Here is a 17,199-nt window from a genome sequence, read left to right as displayed (position 1 = left end):
TTATAAGTTCCTCCTCCAAAACTCACTTCTTTAACATTATTAGGTAGATGAATTATATTATCAAATATTATTGATAATATTGTGTCATACATAAAATATAAATCTAATTGTAGGCCATTGTTTGCAAACATTATTTTCATACACTTAATTGTTTTGATGAGAAAATACAATACAAGGGCTAATTTTTTTTCATTAACAAGCCTTCTAGGAGTGTACATGGAAGAAGACCACTCTCTGGTTCTGACTAATGGTAGCTGTTTTTTTTTTTTTTTGACACTGTTGACTAGAATAACTTATTCTTACTTGATGGCAGCATTTTTAGTCGTTATATAGGTTTCTGGCATGAATGCATGATGGTAATTAGTTTTTTGTGTTCTAGGCTTGACCAGATTGAAAGACTAGTTCAATAACTGGATATTTAAGATTTATAATTGAAGTAAATTTTCAAATAAAGTTTTCATTTATAAATTCTAGGTTCAAAGTATAATTGTTGAATTATATATAGAAATGTATATTGCAATAAAGATTATTAATATTAAAAAAAAACTATACTCAATAATATTATTTTTGCAATTAATATCCATAACAATAATAATTATGTATTACATTTTTTAATTCATAAGTTAACAAAATTCACAACATTCAATTCAAACTCATGTATATAATATATATATTATAAATAAGATGTTCAAAGAAAAATGTATTTTGTAGTTGTATTAATATTTAAGCTCTACCTGAGATATAAATTATAACAATAATATATATATATATATATACATTATAGTGTTAACTGTAAAGGGTTAAGATATATTCATAGCCCATAGGTGTAGCCTGGGGTAAATTTTTGGGGGAAGAGGAAAAGATTGTGGCTAAAATAAGTCTATTAGGCATGAAAAAGAGGGAGATTTACCCCCATTCCACAGTAGTATTCCTTCCAATATATAATAAGTATATCAGTGAATGATATTATAATTTTTTATTAATATCTTTAATATTAATGAAAAAAGAAATTATACAATATTACAATGCATTGTGCTTTTTTATTGTTTATGTTAAAAAAAATTTAATTTTAACTTATATCAGGGGGAGGAAAAATTCTATTGTCCCCCCCCCAAGTCAAAAACTAGAGAGGCAGTTGCTTCTCTTGCCTTTCAAAAATTACACCAATAGCTATATGAAAAAAAAAAACAATTTGGGAGTTTTTATTTATATGTTACTATAATTAAGTAAAAAAAATATTTAATTTTACATGTTTCAAAAGCCTATAATGTAATATGTTTAAGGCATAAAACAAAATTAACAATAGTTTACAAATAATGTACATGACAAAATAAACAAAAAATTTAAACAATACAACAAATGGAATAAAAATATTTAACAATATTTATTTTACTATAATTAAAAATTGTTTTACACATAGTATACATTTTCTATAATCACATATTATTTGTTTTCTCATCTAAATATGAAATAGTTGGAGAATAACAGGCAATATAACTTTTAATAAATAATACTTAAATATGTTGAAAGCTAGAGAAGTTGAACATAAAAAATAGATAAGTTTAAAAATAGTAGGTATATAGAAACAATAACTTTAATATGAAACTCATATGTTGACATATGTTTTCCTTTGAATAGGATAAAGCAATAAGAATTACTTATAATTAATTAAACATGATATTCATAGAAATCAATACTTCTTTGTAATCTTTTAGTGCTTTGATGATTGATAGGCAGAAACCCTTGGAAAGAGGTAATAATGGATATCCAGGAACAAGCTTTTCATCTATAAATTCATTAAAAAAAAATATTGATATGATTATACAAATATTAAATAGCATAATTTGGAGTAAACTGCAGTATTAATTACATAGATGTGCACATAACAGAAGTGATTGAACAAATCATTTTTTATAAATGGAGATCTAAAATTCCAAAATTCTAAGAATGAGGGGGGTATTTTATGTGATGTTACTAAATTATATGGAATTTATAGTAAAAATTACATGATAAAAAACTTGTTTTTATGATATTATTTACTTAAAAAAAAAAAAATGTTATGTGAAATACTTTTTGATTTTCCATGTAAAATCATTACATTAAACATCATATTTTAAATTATAATGTCTTAAAATCATAAATAAAAATAGGAACTATTTTAGAAATAGATTTAGATAATATTTGTTGGGAGTTGGGACTATTACTACTGTTTAATATTTTATGATATTAGAATATTACAAAATTCTGTTTTATAATAAGTGACCATTATTCATAGTTTAACACCATAAGGGCCTTATTTAGAAAGTAAACACATCTGTTGTGAAAAAATAATATTATTGATGAAAATTAGTTATTACATTACCTTCTGTTAATTCTCTTTCAGACATTTTAATCCAATTTTCAATTGTATTGATTAATCTAAAAATGTTCATAAATATATCATAAAAAAATTATTTAAATAATTTTATTATATAGTTTAAACATATAAAAAACATACTTTGGACCATGTGTTTTTACGTGTTCCAGTATTTCTTCTTTAAAATACCCTGTATTTTTAATATCCCTAAAATAAAAAATTTAAATAATATTAAAATAAAAATAAATGAATATTTAGTTCAATAATGTTTGAAAATTGAAAGTGTATCTCGGCATAATCATAGCATTTATCTTTAATATCATTAAAAAAAACTCCTATTTCAAATTAAAATTATAAATTTTGAATTCATTTTAAAGTTGTAAAAATTTTAAATCCTAAATAAATTTAGTAAAAACAAAAATTTATGAAATATACACATGTGACTAATTGACAGCCATATTATAAGTTATAACTGACAATAACAAACTATTCCGACTATCATGATTGACCGATAATAGTAAATTTTTAGAATACAATATAGCAATTTACATTATCCATTTATTTATTACGCGATTGACCGATAATCTAACCTTTACCTTAACTTAATAAAAAATTAAAATAATATTTAATCCTTTTATTATTGCTGTTGCATATATGCAAAATCAAAAAAACATCACTAAAATTCTACTGTCGCATAGCTTTTTTTTTTATTAACAATTTATAGAATAGAAATCTCCAATAAAATTAATTTAATGCAGTAAAGCCAGGTATAGTCATATTTTAATATAGTAGTCAAAAGGTTAAATTTTTTTATTAACTTACGAATAATGCATTAAGTTTAACATATTTGTCATTGATTGCACAACTTTGATCAAAGCCATTTCGTTGTAAACACGAGAGTTTTCTTTTGCGAGCTTTTGACCACGTTGAGAATCAAATCCAGCTTCATTATAATACGGCTCACTCACCAATATCAGTCCTGAAACAATTATATAATATTAATATTGAAATAGGTATAAAAATGCATTTTTATCACCTTGTATTGATACTAGAAGCTGTAATAAATTAGAATCATTAGGTGACCATAATTCAACACCATGACCAGACCAAGTACCTAAAAGACTAAGGCATACTTTTCCATCTTCGTATAGATTTGGATTCAATCGGTCATCACAATAACTATAATAATGACAGAGAGGAGGTTGAATTGGATAGGTAGGTGGAATTTTGACATCAAATAGAAACAAACCACCAGCATATGGAGTTTTTTCTGGTCCTCTTATCATTATAGAAAACAAATCCTAAAATAACAAAATAATTAAGGTACACATTAGAGAAATATACTATTATATTGTTTACTTCATCTAATAATTATTATGCCTATTATTTAAATAATAATAATTTAATAATGCTAAAAATAATAAGCTTATTTATTTTTGTATAGCTTTTTTTTCTACACATAATAATAAAATATTATTAATTACCACGCGATTTTCAAAAGTTTTCACCCAAATCCCTGCTGGTAAACTTTTTTGAAGTATTTGGATGTCTTTGGCAATAACTTTTGGTAATGATGAATGTAAATTATCCTTATCATTGATATATTTGTGTGAATTATCCCTAAGTGTATCAACCACATCAAAAACTATAAAAGAAAATAAATAAAATTGAAAAACAGCCAATTTAATTTTCTTCTTATTATTTTAATAACAAATATAGAATAATTTTATACAATGCCTAATAGGACACTAAACATGCATGTGTTGCCTCTGCCTTTTTGCATTTAACATTATTTTATTCCAATTTAAAGAATATTAACTACAGACATAAATTTTACCACTATCACTTACATTATTAATTTCTATATGCAATGCAATTTTCCTATAATTCGACAGCATGAGAAATGTATGGGAAAAATTAATTTAAATTACCAAATTAGGAAATTACTAATAACATAAATCAAATTTTATCCTTAGAAAAATAGAAACTGATGAATTTTGCTTCTAACACTTATGATTGGTTTTATAAATGGGTTAATGATTTATTTTGGGTTTATGATTAATTTAATACTCCTACCATATTGCATATTTGAAACTTTATTTAAAGCTGAGTTTTTGTGTTTTTTAATTTAACTAAGGTAAACAATATTTTCTTTAATTTTTTAATCATATTAATAGAAATAATCAAAATGTCTTAGATTTAATAAATGAAGCAAATATTAACACACTTAATTTATTTTTTAGAACATTTTTATGATAGAGCTTTTGTTGTAGCCTAGTTGTAACCTCTCAGCTGAACGGAGTATATTCAAATTTATCTTTAATTTTCACTAAAATTAAAATTTGAATTGGTTGTGATAAATTATGGAAATGTTCTAATGTATATAGTAGAATCTGCTTAATGGGAACAAATAAGCAGTCCCAAATAAATTTATTCATTACATTATATGTACATCGGTTTATTGGGATAGTCAGATAATGGGAACAGATAGATCACTGCCTAATATGTCCCAATTAAGCGGATTTAACTGTATTAAGAGGACATTACACTCGCATGTATTGTCTACATCTTACAAAAGTGAAACATAGAAAAAGATGTTTTGTGCGGGATAGAATCACTCAGGCTGTAGAGTTAAGAATACAAATTGATATACAATATAGTTGAGAAAATTATCTATGAAATATTTTTTTTATTTTTTCAATATTGGTACAAAAAAAAAAAAAAAATATTCAAATTTAAAAATAATGGATTTTGAAACAATAAGAACTTCTTTTCGTATAAGTGATATCAAAAAATAAAAATGATGTTTCATAATATTACATAGTATATCAATTTGGAATCTGAAATATCAATACAGCTCGAGTGGTTCTATTTCGCACTAAACAGTTTTTGCTATGTTTTGCATGTGTAAGACGGATACAACACATGTGTGCGTAGCATCCTCTTAGTCTAATGCAAATGGAGAAGTAATGTTTTTGTTTAATACACATAAAAAATTATACATGAAAAGTAAAAAACAAAAAATGTTCTGTGATTTTAAGTTTGAATTTATGTATAATATAGGTATTTTTAGTTATACAAACCTCCAGCTTCTTCTGGTTTGGTTATAACTTGAAAAACTGGTTCAGTAACTGTTTCTACTTTAATGATACGACATTCAGTAGAATCAAATTCAATTAGCGGAAGTGCTGACGTTGGCTCAGTTATATCCAATATTTCAATACCAAAGTCATCATGTTCATTTTGGTTTTTTGTATCATAATTTTTTTGTACTACTTCATACAAACCATATGATTCATTGAAAGCTCGATTAACTTTCTTTATGAAATCTGACACAAATTTTTTTAATTTAGTTACACTGTCCTACAAATAAATAAGTTATTATAAAAATTAAACATAAAATACTAAATACCATGAACTTAAGTATTATTTAATTTACTTACTTTAATTAAAGTCTCATATGATAGCTCTTCTTCTTCAGCTCTTTCTCCTTTATTATCTATCAATACAGTAACATACATTTAAATATAAAAAAACTTAGATAATGTATCAAGAATGGAGCCATTATTTATCATGTAATGTAAATATACAACTTTTAATAATCTGACTTATTATTACAGAATAGTTAGGTATATAAAAATACACAAATTATCTATCAATCATTTTGAAATTATTTAATTCTATGTCAAAATTACTTGCGCATGCCTGTACAGTAATATTGCTATCAATCTAGTTCTGTCAGCTAATTATGGCTCCATCTATATAATATCATATATAATATAAATAATGTGATCTAAGAAATTAAAAACAATAAAATACAATACCTATTCTTGAGATTATTTTGTTTATTAATTTGGAGATATTATCCATGAGATCCTTATACCATGTTTCTATTTCTTTATATTCTGAAGTTGGTAAACATGAACTAATGTTAAATCCTAACCTATGTATCAGTATACCATTTTTATATTTAAAATTGTGAAATAATTTTAAGATCCAATGACATTACCTATATTGTTCCAAAGCTTTTTTTAATTTAATAACTTTATCCATGTCACAATTTTGTTCAACAGCATCTAAGAATAAATTTATACTTGTAGCAGATTGTTTTAGTAATTGTAGTAATAATTTTGGATATCTCTGATCATCTTCTCGGTCACAGCTTTTACTATATTACATAAACAAATATAATATGAAAACAAAATTACTTGGAAAAATTTAGTAATAAGAATATATATTTAGAATGAGATACTTATAATTAAATTCTGTGTTCAAAATTATTTTATGCAACTAGATAGTAATGTTATTTAGGTTGTTATAACTTAGGTAAATATAAGTTTAGTTTACTTACTTAGATGACCCAGGACTGGTTACAGACATCCAATCTTCAGATAAGTCATCTTCGACAGCAAGAGGTGCATCATCATCTTCATCCTCATATTCTTCATCTTGAAAACTGAAGCCATCATCATTTACTTTGACAACAAACAATTCTTGAGGCCAACATTCGGTTTTTTCACCATTCACCCACATCACTAAAATCTAAATATTTAAAATAGTACATAAATAATAAATATAAATAAATTATTATTAAATTAATAATATGAAAAAAATTACCCTGCCATCAGGCCCTGCACTTAAAACTTGTCCGGCAGTTAAGGTATTTAAACCGGGGTTCATATCAGGATTAATGTGTATAATAAGACAACCAGATTTAAAATGAAAATCAGGATGATCTCGTAAGTCATATACACTAAAATAAGTCTTTTCAATAGGATTTGGCCTACAAAAACAGTTAGATTAAGAATTGATTTTAAGAAATATTATTATAATTAATTCATACAATGAAGGATTTTCAGGATAAACTTTAAACCATTGTATATGAGCAGTGCGTTCTGCATGGTCAACAGATTCTACAACACCATAAACATCAGATGAAGGATTTTTATCAGTAACAAAATCGCCAGGAAAAAACTCAAGATCATCAAGAGTTTGTACTGGGTAGAGATCAGTAGAAGAAACTCCAGTTTCTCTAGTACCATCCTATAAACAAATAGGTTCAGTATTATAAAAATTTAATCTAAATAATAAAATACTAGATACATATATAAATAAACTGAGCATTGGAAATTATCCCATTTCCTATACTTGTTATCCAGTTTCCCCTTTATGCTGGGATTTATCACATAGTGATGTTCTGCTATTTATTTTGATATGTTGTACTCCAAGTAGATCTCCAATTTAAGATATTATGGTCTGTGACTAATGATTAGTTATCTTTGGTTGGTATTAATTATAGTTGGGAATCTTTATGTTAAGATTATACAAACCAAAACCTGAATTTGGTCAGTGCTCAGTATATTCTTGTTTGGAGTATAAAAATGAATTTATTTACATACCTGCCATATAACATCTACCATAGATTTTGTGTAACAAATCTCAACTACAACTTTGGAATTCGGTTTAGTTTTTACTTTGGGTACATTGAATTGTTTACTTTTTTTAATTAATGATTTCCAAATACGGTTTCTCTTTAGTCGGTTTGATTTTAATATATGTACACAATTATTGCCTAAAGAACATATTAATAATTGGTTATAATTTTTAAAAAACAGTATAGTATGTAATAGATAATAAATGTGTATTATATCTTATTATAAAAACAAAAAATATATTACAAAATATGATTTTTTGATTTTAAGTATTTTTAAAAAACATATTTTCAAATACCAAGACTATTTTATTATATTTAAAGATGTTTCTTTGGTGATTTATTTAATTTTTGATGAATCTACATTGAAACCTGTATATAATGGACAATTATGGGATCTTATAGTCAGGTTTCTATTTTAATTCTATCTATTAAATATACATGTTTTTTAAAAGAGTTTTTGTTTTATTAATGCAACACTTTTCAGTAAGTTTTCAAAACAGTAGAGCATTAGCCTTTACACTCTAATTGCGACAGATTATGAATAAGCACTAAATAAAAATATTTGAAAAATTGATCTTTACGTTTTATACATAATAATATTTCTTTGATTTTATAATAATCTTGCAATTAAACATGTAATCACTTATTATGTTATCGCAACCAGCAATGTTTTTATATTAGAGTTTGAACTACCATTATTTCCCATTATTGATTAATTGGGACTAAATATTTTTGCCCACGTCCATAACTGAAAGTCTGTTACAGATAGGTCAAAATACATGGGAATACTTTTTACCGAGAAATTATCATATAATTTATTAATAAAAATGTTGTTTTTTAACAACTTTAAACTATATAAAAATCAAAATTTGAATATATACATAATTTAAGCATAATATATATTATCAAATAGTTTTATAATTATAATTTTTTACCTGTTGTACTTGTGGATGATTTAAATTCACATTTTTTGGATAGTATTGCTAATTTATTTACGAATCTATTATTTCTTTGTAATTGCATTGCAGGCACGTTTCTATTAGATACATTTTGTGTACCTATAAAACATTCAACACTATATTAATTATTCTGATATATACTCTAGAACAGGGGTGGCCAAACTGCGGCTCGCATCTTATCGTAACATTTTTACAAAAAAATTTTTTTAATATGAATTTATGTAAATGAAAAGTATAATTTACAATATCATATATATATATAAATTATATAATAACATAATCTTTTTTTTTACATTTTGGCTTTTCCATATTTATTAATATATTTGGTGGCTCGAGTCTCTTCTAGCTGGCCACCCCTGCTCTATAATATATTATATCAAGGTGTCTTTGAAAAATATAATTCATTGTTTAGTTAATAAATGTTAATTGGCAGTCATAGTCATTTTAATTAAATATGAAAATAAAAAGCCGAATAATTATAATAGTTATTAGTTAATACCTTAACTCAGTTTCTCAACCGGTGTGCCGCGAGTTGCGAGCGTAGTATACGCATATAGTAATATGAGGTGTTGAAAATACAAATTTACCAGTACTTAATTACTATAGTGTTCCATCAAAATGTATGGTTACTAGAAATGTGCCGTGAGCATAAAAAGGCTGAGAAACACTGCCTTAACTAATACAATTTTAGCGTTATTTACAATAATAACATAAAATATTTAATTAATTTAAGGTGCAAAAAATGTTGATGGATCATTGAGATTAATTAAGCAAGTTTTTAAAATGTCACTATAATTTTTTGAAAAATTCTAAATTCTGAATAAAGTAAAGGGTGTTAATTTTACCTTAGCATAAGATAGTAATCTAATATTATATATTGTACAAATTTGAAGACAATAAAAATTATGTTGAGCAAAGCTCAGAAATTTTATATTTTAAATAGGTATTTGCATAGAAATAACAATAAAATACCAAGAATCATAAATAATAGAATATAATATAATAATAACAAAAGTGTACAATTCAAATAAAATTTAAATATAGATTAAAACAATAGTTTTGCGAAATGAGATGAAATAATAATTATATCAAGCAAATTATGTTTAAGATTGAAGAGGAGAGAAAATTGCAGATTGAGATTATATTTATTGTGATTTAAAATACTAAAAATTAATGATATGATATGCATGGTTGATTTGAAATGATAGATGAATTCAAAAGATTTAATTACAGTGGGATAAAAAAATGATAAAAAGTAAAGTTAACAGTTAAAAACTCAGTTTTTTCAATCTTTCAATATTTTTTTTGTATTTAGTTAATCAATGAGAAAATAAAAAAGTACATTATATATATTTACTTGCATTTGTAAAAATTTTTATTTTTACTCAATTAATAAATAGTGGTATAATACTTTAATCTTAAAAGACTTGGAAAAATTACTAAGTTGTTACATTTTAATACAAAAAATAGTGTCCAAGTATGTTAATATATAATCTAATTTTAATAATTATATTTTTATACTAAAAAATATAAATTTTTAAATATTTATCAAATATTAACTGAAAACTACCATTAAAATAAAAAATAAACACCAATATTTTATAAATTTAATATATTATAATACATACTTAATAAGTCATCTATATGATCCAGCTCATTACAATTTGTACTTTTTGATGATTTTTTGAAACCTAACAGTTTGTTGTGATGCTTATCTTTATTTGTTTTACTATTCAATGAACCTGGTCCAATATTAAAAGCTTCCGTACATTTAGATCGCCACTGTTTCATTGTCATTAAATTATCTGTATCTTTAATTGTATACCAATGTGTATCTCCCACTTGAATTGAACATGACTCAAATAAATCAATTGTTTTTAGTCTATAAACATAAAAACGGTTAAAAACACCTAAAATAATATGATTTTCTAACTGTTATGATGATTAAAATATTAGTCAAAATAAAATTTAAATAATCTAAGGATATCATTAATATTTCAAACAAGACATCAACTATAAATATCATATTATAATAAAGAATAAGTTATATTTTGTAATCATTAACCAACATAATCTTACAAAGTGCATAAAATGTATTTTCTGTAATAGCCTGTAATTATATCTTAAAATGCAGTAAACAATATACAACAAAATAATCTGGTACTTATTATGATGTTAAAAATATGTAAGTAAATAAAGAAATTGTAAATCATTATTATTCATTTAAAGAGTTTTTAGACTTAAGAGTCTCAAGTTATATTATTTTAAGTTGAACTTATTTTCAAATTAAATACGCTTTTTTAGCACATTCAGAAGTAAAAATACTCAATTAAGTTAATACTAACTGCACACTTTCTAAAATCTCATACATAAAAAAATAAAGTTATTAATTGTTACATACAAATAAAAAAAAAAAAATGGAGGAAAATTCAAATTTTTACTATAGTACTTTGTGATAATAATATAGTAGGTTTTTTTTTGATTATTTATTTAGAAATATAACATATTATACTCAAAACATTTTTAGCAATACTTTCCTGAAAATATGGTATAAAAAATTAATGTGTGATTGAGTTTGACTATATATAAATGCCCCAATACAAAAAATATTGGCCTGGTATCCCCCTTTCCAATAAAAAATATCTGGCGCTACCACTGGTAAAACTTAATACATTTATTAAACAATATATAATAAATATTAATCTTCTTTAGTACTCACTTTTTCAAATTATCACCAGAAAATACTCTTATTGGGTGAGATCCTACATCTGGCTTTGTTTTACTTGATGTTTGACAGTACCATTCAACTTCAACTGATGATACAATAACATCTTGAACATAAACTTTGACCCACTACAATTTATGAATATAGTATAATTAGAACATCAAAATTAATTTATATAATTACTATTTTATTACCTTGGATCCAAATTTATAGCTGATTTTTTTCTTATAATTGTGCCATAGACATTTCATTAAGTTACTGATGGTTAAAAATTTTGCACTTTCTAGGGAATCTAGACACATTTTTAATTTTTGGCCATGATAGAATACATTGTCATCAATGGAAAAACTCTAAAATTTTATGAACATTAGAATTAAAATAAATTTTTTTTATACTCTTTTATAAATGGTAATAACATAATAAACAATAAAAGGGAAATATAAAAAATATATTATTTTAAATATTCTGCAATTTAATTTTTCTATAATATACTAAATTATTAATACAAATTTTGACTTACATCACTTGTAGATAGACTTATGAAGTCTCTTCGATATGGATCCTCTAACGTAAAAATAGATCCATCTTGTGAAACAAATGTAATTTTACATTTGATATCATAAATTCCACCGACCCATGAATCATAAAAAACTGAGGAATCAATTCCAAAGGGCTATAAATAAAATGTATTAGTCAATAATAGATACTTCTAAAATTTGTATTAGTGAATTAACCAAGAACTATTATTTTTTATTAAAATAATAATTAATGATATCAATAAAAAAATTGCTTCCATAATATATTGTGTATCTTAAAAATATATACTACAAACATCTAGGTATCGAAATGTGTCACAATATGAAATCGAAAAATAAAATAAAAACTGTCATTAGTAAACTAAAAAAGATTATTTATACAATAAACCAATTATGCGAGATAATAAAATACAAAAATATAAGAACGATATATTTAACTTTCTTTGAGTTCCTAATTACTTATGGAATAATTAGTTGGGGTGAAGTTTGTGGTAATGCTCTAACACAGCTTCAAAAATGCCATAATACAATAATAAAAGTAGCAAGTAAAAAAGATTGAAGATATCTTACTAAGAAATTATTTGAAGAATTTAATATTTTCAATACAGATATTTTTCTAAAAACATATACCATATATTTAAAAAAACATTAACTATTAACCCCATAAAACATACTAGACATGTAACTATTAAATTCTATGTTGAATGCCTAAAAAAAACCAGCTATTGCAAGATATTAGAATTTGTAGACACAAATACACAAGTGATGTTTCAAATATGACTTTACATATGTTTAAAAAATACCTTAATCACTGGCTTCAATGTGAATTTGATGCAACAAACACTATGCTTTATATTCATATACCTAAATTATTTACCTTATATTATCATATTTGTTACAATTATTTCTCTTGTTTAAATTATAATTAATAATATTTTAATATGCATTTAATAACAACATTTGAAAACAATTTACTTCTGGACCTCCACATGAGTATCCACTCAGTGAGGCCAAGTAATCTTTTTTGATACTACATAAAATAAAAAGATGGGTAAGTGGGTATCGCCCTGCTGTATAGTAGAGATGGAGAGTAGGTCACTATAATGGATGTGTTAAATTTGAATGCAATGACAGTTATCATTGTATACGAAAAATTATTCTGAATGGAAATGATTAGTCAGTCTAGGATAATTAATAGGATATATTATAGTATTACTTATATTTAAATTGTAATATATCGTTATTTTACTTGATTTTGTAAAAAAAATAAATTTCATACACTCATAATTTTTTTTCTATATTGACGCTGGAGTTTTTTTGTACAGTTATTTGAAGAAAAAGTTATGAAGAACTTCTGTTGGTTTTTTTAACCTTATAGATATAAATTACAAAAATGTTATGAATTTTCAACTTCAAAATCCCTTGCAAATTTTTGCGATTTTGACATTTATTTCGTAAACATTTGAACTTTAAATGCATATAAACAAAAATTGTGACTAACGATTTTTGATTTGTTTTTACTACGATAGTACAATATGTACAACTTATAATAAATCTTCTATTAAATTTTAAATATTTTTTGGAAAGCCAATTTTTATTTTATCGGCAGTTCAAGAAAATTTTTTTAGAGAAATCGAAAATTTCAATGGTCTATAAATAATTTAAAAAAATTCTAAATATTTTGAAAATTTAATCTTAAATAGATAATGCTAATATAAACATTTTGTAAAAATTTCAAGTATTTACAATGATTCATTTTTGAGTTACAGCAAAATCAAAAAATTGAATTTTTCAAAAAGTGGTTATGCGCAAAAATTCCATTTCTTTTTTAGTGTTTTTCCTAACGCTTTTGGAAATTACTGGACATTTTTTACTTTTGACCCCCCCCCCCCCCAAAGTACCAACTAGATTCAATTTCCTTTTCAAAGTGGTTCTAAAGTCAAAAATCAAAGCACTATAACTACTCCAAAACGTGATGACAGACAAAAAAAAAAACAAACACATCGTTGTAAAATCAATACATTTATCATTCCGTTCAGAATCTAAAATATTCTTTTCACGGAAAATATAAATAAGACTATAAAGTAATTATAATAAAAATACTAATGGGATGGTTGGAAAATTTAAGGAATACAATAATTGATTTTATTATTTTATAAAGTCGATGATTAACATTTATGATAATAAAGTTATTGTCTGTTACAACTTGATATAAATATAAGAGAAGTATAAGAAGAGCTTAGTATTGAGTTGTGTAGGTTATTAAAATTGAAAATTAATTCATAATTTGTTTTTGAAATACAGTTATAAAAAAGATAATCACTCAAAAATAATTTATACTTATGATATAGAAAAAGACTTAGTCTTAGTCTAATAATAAAATAGTACTTCTTAAAGCTAAATAATCCAGTAAAATTAAAAAAATTTAATAGGTATGTAATTAATATTTAAAATATAAAATAGGTACATACTTTAGTGTGAGTAAAGTTTCGGGAATTGACATTTTCTATTATTTTGTTGGTATTAAGTATTTTTACTGTGGCATATATATCAATATTTTCACAATATCCAAACTGACTAGGTTTGCCTTCACTAACTTTACGTACTACATCACCAGGCATTAATGATCGATCCATCAACACAACCTAGGAAATTAAAAAAGAAAGTAAGGCTCTAGTTTCACTAGTTTCAAAACACTTAAATTGTTGATATATAAAAAAAAAATTTACTTTATCATCAGAAATAATTTCTTCAGCACCATTTGGATGCCAGATCACTTTGATCTCATTATGATTTTTGTATGAGCTCTTCTTCAACTCGGTTTCTGATCTCGATCTGTTTGTCGTTAAAACCAAACCATACTTAACTAGACCAGATTTTGAAGAAACCATGGCCACTTCATCTTCGTAAAAGAATTTTTCATCATCTTTCTCCATTATTTTATTATACGTAAATAAAATCGGGTTGGATGAAAGTACCTAAATCGGCTTACATCAACGCACAATGTTTGTTATTACTTTTATACAATAAAAGTAGGAGACATACGACTTAATTAGTAAAATATATAGAAATCCCTAATTGCCAATCTAAAAACAATTTTGGGTCTAAATCTAAATGATTCATTCAGAAATACTGATAAACGTTATTATTATTATTTTTGAGTGATGCAATGAATAATCATATGGTCACATTGATTTGACATTTTCCACCAATCATATCAAACTACAAGGACATTGCATGCTATTTATTATGAATATATTTTTGGCGCTCAATTTTAAAATATAATAAGTCACCATTTTACAACTCAGCCTAGTGTTTTACTTCAATTAATTCCATTTATGTGTTACACTGATTTTTATTATATTAAATTATGTAACTGTTTTTTATTATTTTCTAATAACAATTGTATTTGGCACTTCAAGGCTATTAAAAAAAAAAAAAATCTGCTGTATAATTTTGGAACCTAGGACGTTTCCTCTGTCCTCCCCGTACATCCCCTCCCTCCACAACCGAACAAAACAATTTCCCACTGAATAAAAAATTAAAAGTAAAAATATTAAACAATAATATACAATCAATAAATGTACAAATTAATTTTATATAATAATTATGTTTATTTTATTATATATATTATATTAAATTAGTATATAAATATAATTCAAGAATAAGTCATAATAACAGTATTGCCAAATGACCCAAATTCCAATACAAAACTCACTAATATAAAATATAATTAATATAAATAATAAAAATATTAAACAATAATGAATATACAAATTAGTAATTACAAATGAAAATTAAAACACTTGAAATTAAAATACAAAGTTAAATAGGTACCTAATATAAATCAAAAAACGGTAAAACCTAACTAATATGTTTTATTCTGATAAGATAGGACAAGGAAATTAAAAAATTTAGAGTATCATTATTGGAAAAACTTTGGCATAATTTTTTTAAACTGTCATTACCCAAATTATTATGAAAATCTCCTACTCTACAATTTAAAATATTTTAGTGATGGCATTTGAGTTGCTCATCTGCAGTAGAGTTTCAATAAAAAACCAAATATTTGGATGATTAATTCACATTACCTAATGTTGTAAATTTATTATTCCACTTTTCCGAAATATTGTTTGTTCTACCTATATCAGTTTTAGACTACTTTTAGTTAACTCAAATAGATACGTTCCACATGGAACACGGATGACGATAGTTGATACTTTGATAGATGCCCGTATATTTCTGGTAAAACCAAAGAATCTATTTTCCAACTCAATATTTGTAAAAAAAATCTACATTATTACAAGGATGAAACGTCTCAGTCGGTGGCAGGCCGGGCAAGGGGAGACCAAATATCATAATTTTGAACCATCCAAACTTCAAATGTTCTTCAAAATACGCTCAAAGACATATGTTCCTTAATAGGATTAATACTTCATAAATTTGGCCATGTACTAGCCGAATAGTTCTTGCAGGGGTGCCATTTGGGGGGGGGAGTGCAGGGTATACATTGGCTTCCCTATTTTTTTCCAAGTCTTATTGGCCTGGATTAAAATTTACAATGCGCCGACGGCGCACGGGCAATGGTCTCTTTATGAGTAAAAATTAAAATATATTATTAATTGTTATGAATACTATATAATGCATTAATGCATAAATTGTAGGTATAAAATATAAATATATAATATAATATTATTATGTATGTAGATAGGTAATAAATAATAATGCATAATATTTATTATTTCTAAATTCTTATTAGATTATGGCATGAACTATACGTCTATGATCATTGATCAAAGCTATTTCCAACTTTTCAGATAATGTTTTTTTCGTTATTAGGTATAAATGCGGTATAATAATTAATAAAATATAGTATAAATACTATAAATATAGGTATATATATAAATATATAATAGGTACGTATCGGGTATTCAATTATACAATAATGCTTGTAATTCAGAATAATTCTATATTTCTAACATTTCTATGATGTCGTTACAGACTACCTACGGGCTACGGTTACCCTTAGTACAATATTATATAATATTACATCTTCAATGGATGACAAACGATTAAGTAATTTAATGGTCATAGCGACAGAAAAAGAAGATGGTAACAAAATAAATTTAGACGAAGTAGTAGATAGATTTTTAAAAAAAAAACTAGATAGTATAAGTAGTATACTAGAA

The 17,199-nt window shown here is 24.6% G+C and overlaps 1 protein-coding gene across 1 annotated transcript; it reads right to left on the bottom strand.

The window, feature by feature from the left end:
• Positions 1-963: 963 nt before the first annotated feature.
• LOC132920852 ((E3-independent) E2 ubiquitin-conjugating enzyme UBE2O-like) lies at positions 964-15,130 on the bottom strand. Its single transcript, XM_060983568.1, has 21 exons — positions 14,740-15,130; positions 14,482-14,655; positions 11,995-12,147; positions 11,669-11,824; positions 11,469-11,602; positions 10,378-10,631; positions 8,726-8,848; positions 7,756-7,928; positions 7,200-7,399; positions 6,974-7,139; positions 6,708-6,898; positions 6,366-6,524; positions 6,181-6,299; positions 5,800-5,855; positions 5,440-5,719; positions 3,841-4,001; positions 3,393-3,657; positions 3,179-3,335; positions 2,498-2,563; positions 2,363-2,418; positions 964-1,786 (listed from the first exon to the last, which is right to left on the bottom strand). Exons 1-21 carry the CDS (start codon positions 14,944-14,946, stop codon positions 1,665-1,667), a joined length of 3,372 nt encoding a protein of 1,123 aa, XP_060839551.1. The 5' UTR covers positions 14,947-15,130; the 3' UTR covers positions 964-1,664.
• Positions 15,131-17,199: the final 2,069 nt, after the last annotated feature.

Source organism: Rhopalosiphum padi, chromosome 2 (genome assembly GCF_020882245.1).
Source record: "Rhopalosiphum padi isolate XX-2018 chromosome 2, ASM2088224v1, whole genome shotgun sequence".
Taxonomy (NCBI): domain Eukaryota; kingdom Metazoa; phylum Arthropoda; class Insecta; order Hemiptera; family Aphididae; genus Rhopalosiphum; species Rhopalosiphum padi.
The sequence above is the reverse complement of the archived record's forward strand: the minus strand, read 5'-3'. Positions and strand labels throughout refer to the sequence as shown.